Raw genomic sequence first — 20,871 nt, forward strand, 5'->3', positions numbered from 1 at the left:
GTCTCTCTTCTGGGATCACTGCACACTTTCACCTACGATTATGAAAATATTAAAAGAGGTAAATATTAAAAAACAATGTTATACAATACATGAACTTTAGCTGAATACTTTGTTAGTAGACTAGAACAAACTAGTGGTGGACACAGTCTCAAGAGGGTTTCTCATAAAAACCATGCACATCACATCAGCAGCACCACAAGTCCTTTCAAAAACTGGTGAAGTTTGACATGTGAAATTGTCCTGATGCCTAAGGGCTGCTTCAGACAATACACAAACTATATAAATGCAGCTGTAAATGCAAGGCTCACACATGTATTTATGTACACAAGCAGTGGCAGTCCCTCATCTTGGCAGATGTGATACATCTCACCCAAAGGGAGCAAGAGTCACCGGCTCATGGGCTTAATCAGGTCACGTGATTTACCCAGCAGAAACAAAAATTGCTGCCAGAGGAATGAATTCTTTTGCTTCTGTTAAACTGTTGCTGGTAAAGGAAAAAGAACAGGCCTGCGTTTGCCCTATCATAAAGATGCTGATGAACACGAACAACTTTGCACAGCCTGTCTTGTTTAGTGTATTTTTTATTTTGATAATGGTAACCGTTTTGCCATAACTGACCTCAGTGACTATATAATCCTATCCTTCCCCCTTATTATCATACAATCACACCCAGCTGGTGATCATTATGACTTTGACTCATGCTTAGCTGAAAGGCAGTTTGCCCATGTGAACAACATTGCAATCTACATAAAACTCACATTTGGCTTTTGTCATCTTTTAAGGGTCGCCACGCAGCAACCTGGATTCGAACCCGGGGCGCCGCGGACAGCGCTGCACCTTAACCACTAGCCTACTATGGACGGCTGAACAATATTGTAATCTATATAGGCTACAAAAATCTGGGCAAGCCAGTGGGATGAGAGGTTTAATCTCGGTGGTCTTTAGTGAATACGGAAGATCCATCTTCCCAGACGAGATGTCCGTTTCCCTTGACACCGCTGACAATGCCAGCTCAGTTGCCAAGCTAGACATTCAGAGGCAGATGGTGTCTGTCTGAGAGTGGATTCCTCCTTTGGAAACGGAATAAGTGTTACGTCCGTGACCCGGGCCGGCCCCAGCACATCGTCAGCTGGCGCGTGTTGGAGTGCATTCCAGTAGGTGAGACACACCTGCTCCCAATGATTAGAGTAGTACTTAAGGAAAGCGTTGGCGCGTCCTCGTCGCCAGATGAGCTCTGGTGATCCTGTCGGTAACGTTGATTTGAGCTCTTGTCAAGATTCTATGTGACTGAAACACTTTTCTTGAAGTATCTCCGGCTCAACAGCAGTCAGTCAGAACTGATGAAGCCTCTTGGACGAAAGGTGAAACGTCTGCGTCTCTCCTTCAACCCCAGGTTACATCACAGTCCAGTCAACGCAGTGTTCCCAGCTGGCCCGAGATCGGCTGAAAAGACCAGCTGTGTCTACTTGTCATTTCTATAACTCATTAAAATACACTTACCTTGTCAAGCCTGAATCCATTTTGAACTCATTAAATTCTTCCTATGTTATTGCTCTAACTAATTAGTATATTGTGATAATTTACTTTTTATTAATGCGTAAATATGCCAGTTATGTGGTTATTCAAGCAGGTAAACCGTAACGTGGACGCGCATAGTAGAAACACGTTTTGTGATTGCGCGCTCTGGCAGCAACGTGCACGAGTCGCGCGAACACTCGAGCGGTCCGGTGTAAATCACTGCAATGGCAGAAGAGTAGGGGAGGAGGGTTGAGGACACCGGCTCCAGCACTGCCTCCTCTTTGCCTGAGAGCGCACAACAGAGTAGACACACGGGAGGCAGTGTACAGAGCACCATCACAGGCGTACAGAGCACCATCACAGGTGTAACAAAGGGACGCATGGTTCTTCCAAGACATTAAATGAATAACCGATTCACTAATTAATTGCGCTAACAGATACGTGTGACTGCATCTGTCCTCTCCTATAAGGTAAGAGAGATTACACTAAAACAGTAAGGTCCATATGTTCTGTACCTTTTTTGCTATATTGTTTTTTTTTGTTTGCTTAATACAATAATCTTTCAGCCAAGATCTCTAAACAGGTTTATACTGTTGATGATGTATTATCCACTGCAAAGTTCATTGCCTCATCGTTGAATTGAGACACACAAGAGAGCATGAAATGGGTGTGACATGTTACTTCATAGCATGTACATTTGCAGTAGTAGCAGCATCAAAGCTTGTATCAGGAGGTTAAGCAACTAGACTGACAGAGGCCGAGGGTCTAATTGGTCAAATGTGTTGTAGGTTCATGTTAAAAAGTTTATTCAAATAGTGGGTGTTCTCTTTGGATTTTTATTTAGGGTGTAATAGCACTGTACAGTCATGGAGCTGGAGCACTTTGATGAGCGGGACAAGGCTGACCGATACACCCGAAGGGGCTCAAGAGGAAATGGGCTCCCCAGTCCCACACACAGCGCTCACTGCAGCCTCTACAGAACCAGGACACTACAAGCACTGAGCTCAGAAAAGAAGGCAAAGAAAATTCGTTTCTATCGAAATGGGGACCGCTACTTCAAAGGAATTGTGTATGCCATTTCTCAGGAGAGATTTGGGTCTCTAGAAGCACTCCTGGCTGACCTCACAAGAGCTCTGTCGGATAATGTCAACTTGCCTCAAGGAGTGCGGACCATATATACCATTGATGGGACAACAAAGATCACAAGCATGGACCAGCTAGTGGAAGGTGAGCAGTGTTGTTAAATGTGTGTATGTTTGCCCCAGATTTAGTTTGTAGTTAGAAATCAAGTAGGTCATAAACTCCACCAGAATCATCAGTTGATGCAGGTCACTGTCCTAGGATCTTTGTTCCAGTCTCCCATGTGTCTTAGCTTTTGTTTGTGAGAAAATGGAAAATCTGTTGTTATTGTCTTTTCTGCAGGAGAGAGCTATGTTTGTGCATCCATAGAGCCGTACAAGAAGGTGGATTACACAAAGAATGTAAATCCCAACTGGTCAGTTGGTGCTAGGACTCCTGTGTCCATCCGTGACCCTTCTTCCCTTGGTAGTGCAAAGGCTGGACCCCCAGAAACTAGGGAGAGCAAGGACTTCATTAGGCCAAAACTGGTAACCATTGTGCGCAGTGGAGTAAAGCCTCGCAAAGCTGTACGGGTCTTGCTCAACAAGAAGACGGCACACTCTTTTGAGCAAGTCATGTCTGACATCACAGATGCCATTAAGCTGGACTCTGGAGTCGTCAAAAGGCTATATACTGTTGATGGCAAGATGGTAGGTGTTATAATTCTTATTGCAGATTTTGTGAACTTTGCTAGCTAACAAATTTTTCAGAATTGCAATATTAACACACATGTTTCCAAATGGGGTACAAACTAGGAATCATTCAGAATGGCCAATGGATTTGGGAGTCTAAACTAAAACCAGAAAGCTGCCAATATTAGAGGACAGGTGAAATATTAGCTTTTCCTTTAAATTTTGACTTTGGCAAAATTATTTGTCATGGAAAACCAATCTAGGAGATTTGTAAATTACATTAATTGCAAGAATGCAATACATTGTGGTGAATATGATGATAGCTTAGCTGTGTAATGCCACCGTCTTAAGTCCTGCTATAGAATCCATACACCATATTAACTTTTATAGCCACGGCATAAGGTCATTATTAGTAAAAGTAGCAGTGATATACTGTATTCAAGTTGATAAGGAAATATTACTGTATGCAGTTTTGTGAAGACATAGATGCTTACCTTTGCTCCTTGACCTTCAGTGCTCACCTTACTTGGACATGATGCTTACCAGCTGCATACTACATATATCTTTGGTTAAATCTTAAGTTTGTAGCCAAGATGAGTTCATTAGTATCTTTAAGAAAGTAACCAAATTGCCATAAATTAGACATAATCAATTTATATAGCTCATATCCTAATTTGTTTTAGACTTGATGTTTGCCTACACTGTACATGAGGTACACTTGGTACACTTTTTACAGTCAAAGTAGGCTAGCACAGTATGTGCATTTTTAGGGTTTTGATGAAATAGAACTTTGTTTCTGCCAGTAGAGGTGGTCTCTTCTGTTCCTCATTCATGTCTCTTTGAATTGCTTCATTACCCAGAGAGAGCGAGACAGAGAAAGGCCAGTAGCAGCAAAAGTCAACTGGGAATATTCTCTAAATGAATTACAAGAAATAGGTTTCTAGGGCTCCATCTTATATTCCCGCCAACAGTAGAACACTTTTAAATTGATATTCACTTAGTGAGTTAGTACCAGACAAATATGCATTGAGATGAATTTTGTGGACAGTTTTGTTTACATTATTATAGTATAAATATTTAATGATGCAAGTGGCTTATGGGTACAGTGTGATGTCAAATATATTACATTAGCATTCTTCTGGATATTACAGTAATTGCGGGAGTTGTAGTCTTTATGAACTGATATGAAGGAAGAATTGACTGAGTTACAGAACATCCCACAGAAATAATCAGGTCTTTAACTGAACTGATTCATGAACTCTGTGACCTGCACACTATATTAGCATCCTTATCAGAATTTTTTTTTCCCTCTGATGGTTTCTATGGTGACATGGTTTCCTGAGCTGGTTGCTAAGGAACAGCCTCTGTGGCAGAGCGGTGCGGTAGTGATATCAGGCCTGTAAGTGTAGTGTGAGAGGGTTCATAGATGTAGCGCTTGGTCTGTCAGCCTTATTACACACATGGCGGCAAGATGGTGCACATGACAGCTATAATTCCAGAGTAGCACCCATTCTGTAATGGAGTGTGGAGGGAGCTGTTGGGGATTTTCACACCAGCAAACAAATTTGCTGTCACAAATACTCAATTATTTTGAGACTACAGATGTTTAGCAAAGCATAAATGGACGTGAAATCGCAGTAGATAAAAGGTAGATTGCTTGTGTTGTATCCTGTGTGAAAGTGGAACATTAGACTCTATTGATGGTTCTGAATCACACAGGATTTGCTAGATGTTCAATATAGTGGTTTTAAGGTAATGCTTGTCAATGCACCTCTGAAATCTAGTGTCTGATTTTTGTATTACTTGTCATAGTGTGACTCCAGATGGCCAAGCACCTACTGTACTGGCACTGTTTTTCATGGCTGTTTAACCTTTAGTAAATTACCTGCTTATGCTTTTAGTCCAGAGACCGAGGCTTTGGATGACTGAAGCAATTAATTCTAGCAAGTTAGTTTTATTTGCAGTGTTCAGTTAGTAAATATCCCACAGCCACCTGATTAGCCCTTTGTTATTCATTTATAAATTGTATCAGTGAATTTGCTGCAATTTTATTAATCATATATTAAGGGATGATATTGTCATTTAGTCACATTCCTCTGGATTCTTCTTCAAAAATATTGGATGATCTTGTGATTCACATTTATTTTATGTGAATCATGTGACTTGAGTTATTCTGTTTGTGGATCTGCTTAGTGGGTGGTTCTGCTTCGTGATGCTGCTCTTCATACTGCTGAGTCATTCTGTAGAGGTGTTGTGTCATGAAAGTTATATATAGCATAACGCTGTTATGTGTGGGATGGAGCAGATTAGATCAAGTCTGAGCAGACTTAAACCACGGCTTTCCAGTTCCCACTGTAATTGATATGGTTTTGCACTGTACCTGTATTATGCACTTCACTAACTTCTTTGTCAGCATGTTTTGCTGAATGTCAGCAGCTGTCTGTGGGCAGAGCCTGGCTTGACATCAATGCATGAAAGTGGAAGCTTATTATTTTTTTTTAATGGTAAAATTCTGTATCAGTAAATGTGATAAACAGCCTCATTCATGCTTTAGAAATTAGAAATGGCTGGAATGGTTGAGATTTATGGTGCAAGAGAGTAGAACGTAGCTTACGTTTTCCAGTTCATTTCTTTCCTGGTTTGGCCTGCATGTACCCACAGTGCTTGTTTCTGTTCATACCACAGATGTCATGTCTGCATGATGCATAGTGCCTCACTGCTTTCTCAGAAAATCAAGTTTCACAAAGTGACTTTAACAGTCTGAACAGATGTTCTCCTGCAGTTGAATACTTGTTGGTCCAACTGAAATATTGGAACATGTTTGTTGTAAAATTTTGTCGCACTAGTAAGCAAGTCTTTTTGAAAACTGACTAAAATGGTCTTTTTTTGGCCTGTGAAAGTCAGACATTGGTTAAATATAGTAACTCAAGACAAGGACATTTTGATTAGGACTGCTGGAAGTGTGTGAGCTAGTGTAAGGAAGCATGTGTTTTAACGTGTGCTTGGGTTGTGGGTTTGTCCTTATGGATGTCATCATAGTGCTGACTTGCATTTATTAAGGCAGCTATTGTATTTCTTTGCAGTAACTGTGGTTGTGTCACAGATTTGTGCAGCTGACCTGATTTGAATCTTGGATTATACTGGCTATGTCTGAGAGTAGGGTGTTACTTTACATTTTCTCCTGCTTCCAGTGGACATTCTTATGAACATGCTTACATGCAATACTGTAGAACTACAGTGGTTTAAAAAAGTAAGGCTTGCTTTCAAACTATATATACGGACAGTTCATGTAAAATAGAACTAGATCTGGTTGAAAACTAAGTGTAAAGATGAGTCATGTCTGTCTGAGTAATTGGCTGCTGTGTTCACTTCCATTTCAAAGGTGAGATTCAGCACCCTGGATCGGTCCACCTGCCTACTGCTAGATGAGTTTTATTGCCACTTTGTGTCTTTATGTGATCTGTGGCTTTTACCATGGCTTAGATTGATTAGCTTCTGTTGCCTTTGATTGTTTTGGGAGCAGTGCTTGTGCCTGCAGAAAGCAGAGATAAAACAATGACAATCAATATTTGCACAGGATGCGCTAGGACCTCAAGGAGTGTTGGGGTGTGTGTTTGTGCGTGTGTGCATTAGGGGGAAGGTGGGCCTGATGGAGCTGCTGTGTCACTGGGCTAGCTGGCATAAGTAATAAAGGAAAACAGCTGTGATTGCCTTTGTTCTGCTGTTCCCTTATAAATTTGAGGTTTCCTAGTATTTAAAGGATAAGGCTGGTCATTTTCTATATAAATTTCGACAGTCCCCATACAGAGACTAAAACCAACAATGAATTGCTTCTACTCATAGTTGGTGTCTGTCCGTCTGTTGATTTATTCATCCATGCCATTGATTTATGCCAATCATCTGTGCCTCCACTGTTTTAAAAACACATCAGGGAAGCACACTGCTGCACTGGGTGACATGTTTCCTCATTTATAAAACACAAGACCCTGATAGTTGTTAAAAATGTTGCCCAAAGGTTCAAAAGTGCTGTAACATTTTACAGTGCCCAAACTACCACTGCCACGCTCGATCTCTGGATATCTTTAATGACTGACCATATTCTTTAAGACAAACAAAAGGTTCATCCTAATTCTCTTATTTTGTTGGCCCTCTGTCCTCGATCTTCACTTGACCCAGAAGTCGTTTGGGTCTGCCATGAGGAAGGACCTCCATCGGCCCTCTGTCCTCGATCTTCACCTGAACCAGAAGTCATTTGGGTCTGCCATGAGGAAGGACCTCCCTCAGTAGGAGCTATAACTGAGGATAGACGAATGTATCCTTTGCAGAAGTTGGTTATGGATCGACATGTCCCTTTATTGGAAATTATTTTGTGATTGGAAGGTTCACATGAAGGAGGAAAGGACCTCTCATGTCAGTTAAAACGTGTTTCCTCTGCTCGCAGTTTCTCCTTGCATCATAATGTGGGTGGGACTAAGATGCAAGTGAGGAAGATGTGGATGCAATTAGGAGAATTGGGATACACCAATACAATAAGTAGTGGCTCTAATAGAATCTGAGCCACATTTCACTCAAGGTTTTACATGACGCAGTCTATTATTGCACTCTTAATCCTGGATGATGATGATGTTGTTGTTGTTAAGAGGGTGTGCATTATTGATTAGATTTCTGTTAATGGGTTTAGTAGCAATCATTTACATCTGATTCCATGATCCTACTGTGGAATAATGTCACTTTTTTCCTGGCATGTTTATTTATTTTAATTGTGATGTGAGTTACAGGGAGCAACATCCACCAAAGGTCTGAAGCCAGATCTGAAATCCCAGCATCAGTGACGGGTTGTTCTGTTGTTCCATTTTATGCTGACTGAGGGTGACATTGTTGTGTTGTTTACACTTTCTACTGTTCAACACTTCAGATGAGGTCTGACAGTGGATCTTAAAGTAGATGTGCCCCCTCATTGTCTCAAACTCGGTCTCCTTAGCAACGGCTGTGCAGCTGTCCTCCCTCTGGGATCTCGCTCTCCCTTGGAGAAGGGGTGGGGGGCAGGGGCTGTCAGAATGGGCCACCTGCAGAGAAAAGGGCCATCTTAAGCTCCCCAGTGTTTATTTTAAGATTTCATGGCTGAATGACCTTTGGCTGTTTGGAGGTGCTTTTGCTGCAAGTTACTGATAAACCAATCCTTTTGTATGGTGGATAATCCAACATTTAAATATTTTGGATAAATATTAAAACTACGTGTACTATATTTTTAATTGACAATTTAAAAGTGTGCATTTCTGTCAGAGCAGTTAGATTTGTACAGAATTTTAACTAAAGAAGATGTTGTGCATGTTTCTTAATGATCAGGTAATAAATTGTGTGTGTGTGTGTGTGTGGTGTAGCAGAGGGAAAGGGGCAAAATGTGTTTACTATTGGCTTTTCAGATTTAAATTTTCTAAACCATGTTGTCCTCAATTACTTTGTAAGAACAGAATCACAAGGTGTTCACAAGTTTAACATTTCGAATTATCTACCTTTATAAATGAACCATATAATTTATATAAGTCACATCTAACTTAACGGCAAATTCAAGATAAAATGTCTGCTTCAGGAAAAAAATATCAGTATGGGATCATATTTTTGTTGACACAGGTTTTGCCGAGTTCAGGAACTAGGAGAGAAGCTCTAATCCAGTGGCACACTGGTTTCTTTGGTTATGCACATTAATGAGCCTTTTGAGGAGAAGGTCAGGACTCTTAACAGCATCTCCATTTATTTATGACACTGCAACCACTGAAATGGTCTTGTGTATTAATGAGAGCAGCAGATGCATTGACACAGTCATCTAGTTTTGATTATTTTACATTTCCTCTCCTCCTAAAGGTAACATTTATTTCAATAAATATTTCATTTAATTCAAATAAATCTTGGTTTTCTTTGGCATGTGAATGCATAGAATACTGGGTGTGTGTGTGTGTGTGTAAATTAGCATCAACATTATATGTAGAAACAATGCATTTCCTTATGATAATTAAAGATTTGATCTGACCAGTGTAATGCACAGTAGTATATGGATTTCGTTTTGCTGTTTGAAAACCATATGACTCTGCGGTGTTTGTGTATTTTGGTCAGACCATGTCAGCGTGCAAGTTTATGTACTGATTTGATTTTGGTAGGTATGAGGTATTTTAAGACCCATTACTCTCTTTGGAAGTAATATTTTGGACTGTGGAGAGTAGGCATGACTTATCAGACTTGTTTTTCTAATACAACCAACTGAAACATCTCCATCTTTACCAGGTCAACAGTCTTCAGGACTTTTTTGGTGAAGATGATATATTCATTGCTTGTGGCCCAGAAAAGTTTCGTTATCAAGATGACTTCAACTTGGATGAAAGTGGTAAGTGTACTTTAATTTAAATGAGGCTTGGCTAGCTCATTGGGGAGCGTATGATGATAACACTCCCATTGTTTGTGGTGATTATTTGTGTTGATGCCTGCTGTGGCTACACATGCCACAGATTCATCGTACGGTAAATAGCTTTTTATTAAATTATCCTCCTCTGATGAAATACTGGATATGTCAAACCTTCTTGCAAGTTTGTACTCACATCTGTTTGTTGTTCTACTGTTACTGCTTTTACCATAAGCACCACTGATACAACTGGGTTGCTGTGATTGGATGATAGGTCGTAGAAGGGAAGATAGACAGGAGGTAAGAAGCATTTGTACAGATGATACATCCGTCACTATAAATAATAATACAATCGAAAGGACCATAAGTTCTATGTTTTTGAAGCCCATAGTTGAAAAGGAAATTATAGAGATAGTGAATAAATGTGGTAACAAAACATGTAGTGATAGTGATGGTATCACTATGACAACTGTTAAATGGGTAATTGAGGAGATATGCAAACCATTAACCCATATTTTTAACATGTCGTTTCGACTTGGGCAGTTCCCCAATAATATGAAAATAGCAAAGGTTATTCCACTGTATAAATCTGGTGATAAGCACAACTTCACAAATTATAGACCGATTTCTCTGTTGTCACAATTTTCAAAAATTCTGGAAAAACTCTTTAATAACAGATTAGACACATTTATTGATAGACATAAAATCCTCTTGCGATTACAGCTGTAAGTCGCTTGGGGTATGTCTATCAGTTTTGCACATCGAGAGACTGAAATTTTTGCCCATTCCTCCTTGCAAAACAGCTCGAGCTCAGTGAGGTTGGATGGAGAGCGTTTGTGAACAGCAGTTTTCAGTTCTTTCCACAGATTCTCGATTGGATTCAGGTCTGGACTTTGACTTGGCCATTCTAACACCTGGATATGTTTATTTGTGAACCATTCCATTGTAGATTTTGCTTTATGTTTTGGATCATTGTCTTGTTGGAAGACAAATCTCCGTCCCAGTCTCAGGTCTTTTGCAGACTCCATCAGGTTTCCTTCCAGAATGGTCCTGTATTTGGCTCCATCCATCTTCCCATCAATTTTGACCATCTTCCCTGTCCCTGCTGAAGACAAGCAGGCCCAAACCATGATGCTGCCACCACCATGTTTGACAGTGGGGATGGTGTGTTCAGGGTGATGAGCTGTGTTGCTTTTACGCCAAACATAATGTTTTGCATTGTTGCCAAAAAGTTCGATTTTGGTTTCATCTGACCAGAGCACCTTCTTCCACATGTTTGGTGTGTCTCCCAGGTGGCTTGTGGCAAACTTTAAACGACACTTTTTATGGATATCTTTAAGAAATGGCTTTCTTCTTGCCACTCTTCCATAAAGGCCAGATTTGTGCAGTATACGACTGATTGTTGTCCTATGGACAGAGTCTCCCACCTCAGCTGTAGATCTCTGCAGTTCATCCAGAGTGATCATGGGCCTCTTGGCTGCATCTCTGATCAGTCTTCTCCTTGTATGAGCTGAAGGTTTAGAGGGACGGCCAGGTCTTGGTAGGTTTGCAGTGGTCTGATACTCCTTCCATTTCAGTATTATCGCTTGCACAGTGCTCCTTGGGATGTTTAAAGTTTGGGAAATCTTTTTGTATCCAAATCCGGCTTTAAACTTCTGCACAACAGTATCTCGGACCTGCCTGGTGTGTTCTTTGTTCTTCATGATGCTCTCTGCGCTTTAAACGGACCTCTGAGACCATCACAGTGCAGGTGCATTTATACGGAGACTTGATTACACACAGGTGGATTCTATTTATCATCTTTAGTCATTTAAGTCAACATTGGATCATTCAGAGATCCTCACTGAACTTCTGGAGAGCGTTTGCTGCACTGAAAGTAAAGGGGCTGAATAATTTTTCACGCCCAATTTTTCAGTTTTTTATTTGTTAAAAAAGTTTGAAATATCCAATAAATTTCGTTCCACTTCATGATTGTGTCCCACTTGTTGTTGATTCTTCACAAAAAATTACAGTTTTATATCTTTATGTTTGAAGCCTGAAATGTGGCAAAAGGTCGCAAAGTTCAAGGGGGCCAAATACTTTCGCAAAGCACTGTACCTATTATCTCCCACCTTACCTCTTCTCTACCTCCCCTCCCACCTTAGCCACTGTCTACTTCCCCTCTCACTATCTATGTCCTTCTACGATCATGTCATGCCTTGAGACGAGAATCGAACCCCAACCTGCCATACCAAAGTCAGTGGCATTAACCACCAAGCTATCCAGCTATTGGATAGATACACATTTGGATTTTTTACTGGTTTCTGCTATTGGTTAATGAGATTGCGAAGGAATCTAAATCGCACTCACAAAACGACCTATCGTGCTTCAATAGAGAATTGCGCCCCGAACTGCCGTACCACAGTCAGTGGTGTTAACCACCAAGCTATCCAGCTACTGGATAGACACAAATTTTACTGGTTTCTGCTATTGATTAACACAGCTTAGCAAGGGAAAAAGGGTGAGGCACACATTTTAATTGTTTAAAACAAACATTGAAATTAACATGGTACCACACAAACAGTCACACAGTAACAAACACGCAAACATACACAGTCAAAGCAATACAGTGTCACACAGTAACACACACAGAGGTACAGTATCACAGTGACACACCCATAAACACACAGGTTTGTCTGCCTTTAAAACATATCTGTTAGATGTCAGTAAAAAATATTCTTTTAGAACTTCAAGCCATTTAATTTCTACCTCTTACTTTGGGATTAAGCCTTCCACTGTTTTAGGAATGCTCTCACCTTCTTGAGATAATGAAGTTAAATTCCCAGCTACAGTTTTTCATTTCATCTTCCATAATTATTCAGCACTGCATCACAGCCTTCAGCTGTTTCAGCAATGGATTTCAGCATTTTCAGGGCAATTCTTCAGCAATCAGCATCCACACACATTTTCTTCAGGAAATGCATTTGTCTAGTTTTTTTTTTTTCTAAATTTTATTTCTAAAATAAACACAGAACCTCAAATCTATTGCTGACTAAAGGTGGATTAAGGTGGCTTAGTATTAGTTTTTGTACTTCTTTATAGAATGCAGGGTGGCAAAGTCTGCATCATATGGCCGACTCCCCTCCATGCAGGGTACCTCTTCCCCAAGAGGTGGCGGGATGTCCCGAAGGAGCAAGTCACCGTCATCCACTAGTTCAGGTAAATTTATTTGTATGTTATGTCTTGAGACAAAAAAAGCCAATCTATTGTTCTCTTCTTAAGTTTCACACTGTTTACTTATAGGATTATATTTATATTTATAAATATAAAACTCTATAATCTATTTATAAAAAGTAGGTTTAGTTTATTCTACAGTTTTTGATCATGATGCTGATTCTACTGCACCAACAGCTAATGGAACTGCAGGCAGTCAGCTGTCTACGCCTCGATCTGGAAAGTCTCCAAGCCCCTCTCCCACCAGTCCAGCTAGCCTGCGAAGACGACAGGTACTGAAAATTGATGTATTAATAAACAAGTTTGAGTTCTTAAGATTGTTTGGAAGATTTATATTTGTGAGTTTGAGGAGGACTTTAAATTTTCAAATAATCATTTAATATTTTTTTTTTTTTTAGCTCTCAATCCTTGACCTTGCTGTTTATTTCTGTTGTATTAGTAATGTAATTTGAAACCCTGCCAGTACTGTTTTATATTATTGAGGGTCATCACAGGTTTGTGTACACAGGTACGCATGTGTAAATATTAGCTTGTATACAGGTGCAAAATTTTTCACTGGTTCAGGGAATAAAAGTCGGCTGAACGCCATGTATCTCATCGGCACAGGTTGTGTGTGCAATTTGAATCTTTAGAACTAGCTTTTGAATGTCTCCTTCTGTATTGTAGCAGCACAATTTCTGCTGTAATTATCATAGATTTGGGGAGGAACAACAAGTTTTAAGATTGCAGCACAGTCAACTATGGAGAGAAATCCAATTACTACTGATACCATCATTAAATAATCATGAGACTGGCTGGGGTGATCATAATGAGTGTGGTGGTGGATCTTTTGCTCCTTTTCCAACCATATGCCAGTCTTTATGCTGGTTAAAGGTTGATTTTGGTTTTATCTAACAGAGACTGACAGTTAAAAAAAAAAAAAAAAAGGTCTTTATGTAAGATGACTATAATCAACATTTTTACAAGCTTTCCCTTCTCTGGAGTTTTAAGACAACGTTCATCAGTGTGTCTTTCATTCCGACTCCATAGCTGTCTCTTGTTCCAGGGATCTCAGCACAGTGGCTCTTCACTCTCTTTAGCTTCTACCAAGGTTTGCAGCTCAATGGATGAAGGAGATGGGCCCAGCAGTGATGGTAAGGCACAGTGAAAGACAGACATATTGTATCAGAACTTTGTTTTCAAGTAATGTTTTGGCCTCTGTTTATAGCTTTACAAGATGGATCATTTTTTTATTTTACTTTGCAGCTGAGCTGATGAATGAGTACCCCTCGGTCCCTGCCTCCATAACGGAGAGGTACAAAGTGGGGAGGACTTTAGGGGATGGGAACTTTGCTGTGGTTCGAGAATGTGTGGAGAGATCGACTGGAAGAGAGTATGCTCTGAAAATCATCAGCAAAGATAAATGCAGGGGAAAGGTGAGCCTGCATCTACATCTATCTCTGCTGATTGCAGTTGCTGCACCACTACTTCTGGGCTAATTCATTGTCAAGAGGTTTCTTTTTGGTATATCTTTTGAATAGAGATTTCTCCTTCCTGCGTTCTGTGTCTCTCCCATTCTTCCTTTTTAATAACATAAAAAAAAGTTCTGCAACACATAACTGGAAACTAATTTCAAGTCAGCTTATCAGTCCTTTCAGGCATTTACTATATATGTGTATTCACAAGTGATTTTCAGGCTTTAGCTAAAGATGTGAGTTGGCCAGGCAGAAACAGACCCGGCACTTAAAGAAAGTGGAGAAAAGAGACCCACAGTCATACGTGGCTCATGGACAGAGTGCACACACTCAGTCCATTCAACAAAAGGTGCGTGTGTGTGTTTGGGGGCCTGATCCTGTCTGACCATACAACATACAGTTTGGGCAGACCTTAAATCCCACTTTGAGCTCTTCACCGGGTGGCAGGTTTGCACATCTGCCCTCTTCCTGTGTACAGTTTATTATGTGGTGTAACACGGTCTACAGCTGGAAGAAAAGGGAGCATTTGGTTTGATACTGTGGATCTCCCTGCTAATACAAACATGACAATCGTTGTCATATGAGATTGCACATGGGTATAAATCAAGATTGCTCCAAGTGATTAATTATGCAGCCTTAACTAAGTTTAAATTTGTTTCACTGTAAAATGTTTTACAGAGTTTTTCTTTAAATTATTTATATTACAGGAGCACATGATCCAGAGTGAAGTGTCGATCCTTCGCCGGGTGAAACATCCCAACATTGTACTTTTAATTGAAGAAATGGACACCCATGGTGAACTCTATCTTGTAATGGAGTTGGTAAAGGTACTACGCATTTGTTGATTTCTGCAAAGAAATTTCAAGATCAAATGCCAAAGTTGTATTCTAGGGCAAATTTCTTTGACCACTAAGTTTTATTCTGTCCAGAGTTATTTTGTTATTGGTCTGCAAAAATAAATTTTAATTTGTGCATGTTAAAAGTTAACATGTTCATGTCAAATGGCTGAAAACCTGTTTCTCCAGGGGGGCGATCTCTTTGACGCAATCACCTCTTCTAACAAATACACAGAGCGAGATGCCAGCTGTATGCTCTTTAATCTGGCAAGTGCCATCAAGTACCTGCACAGTCTCAGTATTGTCCACAGAGACATAAAACCAGAAAACCTGTTGGTAAGTATGACTCTTGCATTAAGTGGAGCTGCATTGTAACACCTTCCCTTCTTCACTCCTTATACTCTGTGCTCCCTATTATTCTCCTTACCTTGTTCTTTTCACTTCTCTCCCAAGTTATGTACAAGCTTGCACTTTCAACTGACACCATTAAGAAACATTAAGAAATGCACCATGCACAGCATAGATAAAATATGAACATTATTAAATTATTGAACACAACTCCACGATGTATTTACCGTATCATGCTCTCACTGGTCATTTGGCACTCACATTTTTAATACTATATATCCCACCAGTATTGTCTGACCTAAATCTTGAGTAGTTTTAATCTAAAATACTTTCAAAAGGAGATCATCAGGATTTCTGAATTGAATTATTATATTACATATTCACAAAAGGAGAAAAGAGTGAAGAGACAATACAAGGAAGTTGAAGATGGAGTTTTTGTTTTAGTGTTGCTGTTTGATATATATTCATATGGTGTAACAAATCTCCATTTTATTAATTTAGACACATCTGTATTTGCAGTTGCTGTGTTTTTTCCTTTTATTAGAGGTGAATTGCATTCTATTCTTTTCTTGTACTTTTTTATTACTCTATGCTATAAATCTTTGCACCTAGTGTTAATTTTATTATTACATCTCATTAATGGACTATAACACAGTGAGGAATGTTTTTGCTCGTGGTTCCCCACTTTCCTTTGTGCATGTCACACAGGTCTATGAGCACCAAGATGGTAGTAAATCTCTAAAACTAGGTGACTTTGGTTTGGCTACTGTTGTGAACGGGCCCCTCCATACCGTGTGCGGCACACCCACCTATGTAGCACCAGAGATTGTTGCTGAGACAGGGTGAGTCAGAGGAGTTGTCCTAAATCATGTCTCAGATGTTGCATTTGTTGTGAAAGATCAATGATCTTTGATGCCAGTGGAAAAACTGCTGCTGCTTAATTTGTTGAGTCTTTCTGATACTTATAATCCTTTCCAATCACAGATATGGCCTTAAGGTTGACATCTGGGCAGCTGGTGTCATCACTTACATACTGCTGTGTGGTTTTCCACCTTTCCGTGGGTATGTGCTCCTTATCAGTTGGCTTATTTTTGAGAAGTGTGATGTTTTAAACTGTCTTTAATTAGCTTGAATCCCATCAGTCAAGATGTCCACAGTGTGCTATGACATTATAGACTATTAGTTTGAGCTTTATAAAATACCTGCTTAAATTTCTCCAGCTGCGGTGAAGATCAGGAGGCTGTCTTTGAGCAGATTTTAAGGGGCCAGCTTGATTTCCCATCACCATACTGGGACAGTGTGTCTGACACTGCCAAGGTTTGTGTCTGGAAGTGCTGTACTCATCTGCCATCTCCTGTGTTTAATGTGAAATGTCAGAATCCTTCAGTGATTTATTGTTTTGGTATTTTGAGCTGCATTATTATACTGGGTACTCATGACTAATGTCTTTTTTTAGGCTCTGGTCAGTGGGATGCTGCAGGTAGAGGTGGATAAGAGATACACGGCTGTACAGGTGCTTGATCACTCCTGGGTCAATGTAAGTTCACCATTTTAAGTTGGTCCTTTTAGCAGAATCATGTATACAAGTAAAATACTGTACAAGTACCGCTAAAGAAAATACCTTGCAGTGTGACATTGTTACTGAGGTTTTGTTCTCTGTATTTTTTAGGATGATGGCGTGTCAGTGAGCGAGCAGCAGCTGCCTGTTGCTGGTAAGATCAAGAAGCACTTCAACACTGGCCCCAAGCTCAACAACACTGCAGCAGGAGTGTCAGTCATTACAGTAAGCACTGATTTGCACCCCCTCCACACACCGACTCTGTGCATATGCATCAGTAGATTACATTTTGGCTCTTTTTCTGAAGCAGTGATGCTTTGGATGCCATTCAAAATTGAACAGAAAACTGCACTTTTGAACCACAGTGTTCCTCATATGGCCGTGTTGCTTAATTGTGCAGATGCCCCCCCCACCACCACCACCACCAACAACATCCATGCTTAAATTCATTAGTTGAAGCTAGCATTGTTGCTTGCAAAGCTGCAAATAATCCATTATCCATCTTTTTTGATATTTTCTTGGCTTCTCCACTTCAATCTGTGTACACATCAGTTCATCCATCTCCTTGTTGCTGCCAGGTCGTGTGTGTGTGTGTGTTGTGGCTTCTCATCCTCCTCTTTTAGATGGACTGTCAGCACTATTGTTAGACTGTATAAATAACATAGTTGACCTACGGTGACTACTATAGGTTTTGGTTATATTAGATTTATTATTTTTAAACAACTTATTCTGAAATTCAGATATTATTTTTGTGTATATATTTTATGGCACATTCCTCATATCTAGCATTTTAATTAGCTTTGCAGGTGATTCTAGCGCTCTGTTGCCAAACGGGTAATATTTCTGACATTTCACAGAATGTCAGTGACATTTTTCTTCCAGTTTTTCCTTCTCATGCCAGCAGTTATTACAGATGTGCAGTGTTGTGCACCTTAATGCTAATTAGGTTAGTGATGCTTTGAGTTCATAGTGATCCTCTGAGTTGCACTCGTCTTCTTCTACTCATCTGAACCAGGACTTTACCATCCAGAGGTCAGGGTCTTTGGGCCACTGCCAGCATCCAGGATTGTACTGGATAAGGTATGACAAAACATAGTGCTGATGTGCAGTGCTTTCATGGCAAAGTGCTGGCAGTCTCCATATCTCATCCCCCAAAGGGTTTGAACCACCACCTGTCAGTGGTGCCCTTTTTTACCTCATTAGATACATTACTTCATCTCACTAGTGCTGTGGCTGCTTCCTCTCACCTGGTTGTGCAGATTACTTTGCCATTTTCTTTTTCTGCATAGAAAGTTATTCATCCATAATGCTGCTGCAGCTGGATGTTGTTGTACCAGTTGAATTAATTTTTGCTTCTTAATAAGAAGCTATGTCACACAATTGATGTTGACCTTATTGCCTCTTGCTGCTTTTCAATGTGTTGTTGAGCAATGCACTAGTTTGCTGTGTTGCAAGAGGAAGTTAAAACTCTGAGCAAAATGCAGTTTTTCAGATACAACTGCATGTAAACACTGGCTCATCTAAACTTGACCCAGTGCCTGGTGGCGGAATGGACGCCACTCCTCTGTGATTTTGCTGAGAACCTAATGGTTGCTGCTGTGTCACCCTCAGACCACGTCACTTGATAAGGAGAAGCAAGTTTTCCGACGAAGACGCCACCAGGATGTGAAGTCCACTCCCCACCTCCCACACAGTATCGGTGCCTGCACCTCCCACAGTGCTAACCCCAGCCTCTCCCCTGCTGATTTCACCTCTGAGTCTGAAGACTATTCCCCAAGTTCAGCTGACACTGTCCGTTCACCCACCTCTCCATTCTAGCAGCCTTCTTGAGGCCACAGCACCGTCTACCCCTCCATGTAAAAATGGGAAAGGGTGGAGTGCAAATCAGAAAAACCTGACATTGGGTTCAGTCCTCTGACTTGTACGTTCACAAACTATATTAACTTGTACCAATTTTATTTTATTTTTTTTCCCAGTAATACTTTTTGAACTTACAAAATAAGTTGATCAGAGTAAAGAACAAGTTAGTCTTTGGATGAAACGATATACCGTAGGAGCATGCAACAATTTTTAATGTACTTTCCCTTTTGTTTTTTAAAAACAGCCAAACTGTTAAGCCTTGTTTCTACCCAGCAAGCATTGCTTCATTATAGTACTGTAGAGCCCTCTAGTGGTTTATATTGTAAACTGCAGGAAAGATGATTTCATGAAACATTTAGCTTTTTAACAGTGTAAATGCAAAAACAGTTAGCATCTAAATATTACATTATTGTGATATGTTCAGTGCATATCAGCTGCCATACAGACTTGAATGCAAATTCTTGTTTAACAGTGTCCCACTCAATACAACATCAACGGTAACGGACACCTTTCTGCTGTACTGAATAACATCTATTCTGTGCTGTGGTGCTTTAGCTTCTGGTGCATAAACCTTAGACACACTGATGCTGCTATATTGTACCCTTAGCATTATCTGTACTTAACAGATGTGTGTGTGTGTGTGTTCAAGACAAATACTGTCCTGCTGGAGAATTGAGGGTGCTAATGTTTGTGTATTGATGGTCTAGTTTGTGTGCTTGAGGATGATTATTTAAACAATAGTTTTGTCATGTTTGTTGGAGTGTGGCTGTAATTTGGTGGCACAGATGAATGTCAGTGCTGTGTAGTTCATAGTAAAAGCATATGTAAAACCTTGCCTTGGCACAAATTCATTTAAGTGCAATTAGGTATACTGCCCAATGAGCACAGTATCAGATTTGTCCTTTGTAATGCAGGAATGAGTGACAATGGTTCTGTTGCTGGTATTATTGGTAGCCTAGTGAAACATTTCTCTCAGACAGGAGCATTTGGCTCTTTCCATTCACTGAAACAATTTTGGTAAACACAGTGCTTCCAGTAAAATCCATTATTTTAATATTAGTTCATTTATTCAGTACTGTTGTTGGATGTGTTTGATGTGATTAGATAAGAAAAAAACAACTAGACCAAGAAGCTTGGCTCACTAGCCTGTACAGTATGTAATGCAGCATCCTCTGCATCCTGAACATTTGTTCCCTAGACACAAACTATTGATGGATCTGAATATCTTCCTTGCTGTAACTTGCATGTTTGCTAATATGCATCCCAGTCAGCTCCGGTCTTTTACTTTTTGATATACACCAAATAGATATGATTCCACTTCTCTTGCCACTGTATGAGCTTTTGGTGAATGCAGTTAAGATAAGGCAGACTAGTAATACCACAGCTGAGCTGAGAAGTGTGTGTGTATGTGTATGGGTGTATATATGTATGTATTTTAACAGGAATGTAATATCAATCCACTGACTTGTTAAGGGCTTTTAAGTTTTTGATGTGAAGGGGCTGAGTCAGAAAGCACAAGGAAAGAAAGTTGATAGTGACGATGACTGTTTGGGAATGTTTGCTCTCGAGATTGTGGTTTTCATCATCTTAAAAGATCATGTTTATAGATGGTATGCAAAGACAACTGAAAATGTTTTGTTGAAGCAGATGGCGAATGTGAATGCTGTATTATATTCCATTAATGTAAGGACAAAATACAGTCTGAATTTTAAACTGTAATACACTTGTTTTGAATTTATATGGGGAAAATCTGTTATGGTTAAAAAGCAAACATCCAACAATGTACTCCAAAACCAGACCTGGGAATAAAAAAAGTATTTAATTAATCTCTGGGTCAGGAGCTTATCTTCAGACAACTTACTGCAGGTTTAGTGGTTCCATTGCAACAAACCTGGAAGGACAGCAGATGGCAATATAACCAAACAAGCTAAACTCATCT

At 40.0% G+C, this 20,871-nt stretch overlaps 1 protein-coding gene across 3 annotated transcripts; it reads left to right on the top strand.

Annotated features, from left to right (window-relative positions):
- The first annotated feature begins 1,072 nt into the window (after window positions 1-1,072).
- LOC109967501 (serine/threonine-protein kinase DCLK1-like) lies at window positions 1,073-20,745 on the top strand. 3 transcript variants are annotated; one of them, XM_020613123.1, is made up of 16 exons: window positions 1,073-1,158; window positions 2,363-2,745; window positions 2,941-3,287; window positions 9,549-9,648; window positions 12,745-12,861; window positions 13,054-13,148; window positions 13,922-14,009; window positions 14,122-14,291; window positions 15,038-15,157; window positions 15,356-15,502; window positions 16,223-16,356; window positions 16,499-16,576; window positions 16,735-16,831; window positions 16,971-17,051; window positions 17,184-17,297; window positions 18,684-20,745. In XM_020613123.1, exons 2-16 carry the CDS (start codon window positions 2,385-2,387, stop codon window positions 18,888-18,890), a joined length of 2,256 nt encoding a protein of 751 aa, XP_020468779.1. In that variant the 5' UTR covers window positions 1,073-1,158; window positions 2,363-2,384; the 3' UTR covers window positions 18,891-20,745. The 3 variants fall into 3 exon arrangements, with proteins under 3 accessions (XP_020468779.1, XP_020468780.1, XP_020468778.1); XM_020613124.1 differs by lacking the exon at window positions 1,073-1,158 and adding an exon at window positions 1,165-1,361; XM_020613122.1 differs by lacking the exon at window positions 1,073-1,158 and adding an exon at window positions 1,606-1,988 and having other exon boundaries at window positions 18,684-20,744.
- Window positions 20,746-20,871: the final 126 nt, after the last annotated feature.

Source organism: Monopterus albus, unplaced genomic scaffold, assembly GCF_001952655.1.
Source record: "Monopterus albus unplaced genomic scaffold, M_albus_1.0 scaffold130.1, whole genome shotgun sequence".
NCBI lineage: Eukaryota > Metazoa > Chordata > Actinopteri > Synbranchiformes > Synbranchidae > Monopterus > Monopterus albus.

Excerpts from the sequence above, each read along its gene's own strand:
- LOC109967501 (XM_020613123.1), top strand. The coding sequence starts at position 2,385 with ATGGAGCTGGAGCACTTTGATGAGCGGGACAAGGCTGACCGATACACC. Across the intron at positions 12,862-13,053 it reads ACCGTCATCCACTAGTTCAG|CTAATGGAACTGCAGGCAGT; the intron begins GTAAATTTATTT and ends CTGCACCAACAG. Across the intron at positions 13,149-13,921 it reads CTAGCCTGCGAAGACGACAG|GGATCTCAGCACAGTGGCTC; the intron begins GTACTGAAAATT and ends CTCTTGTTCCAG.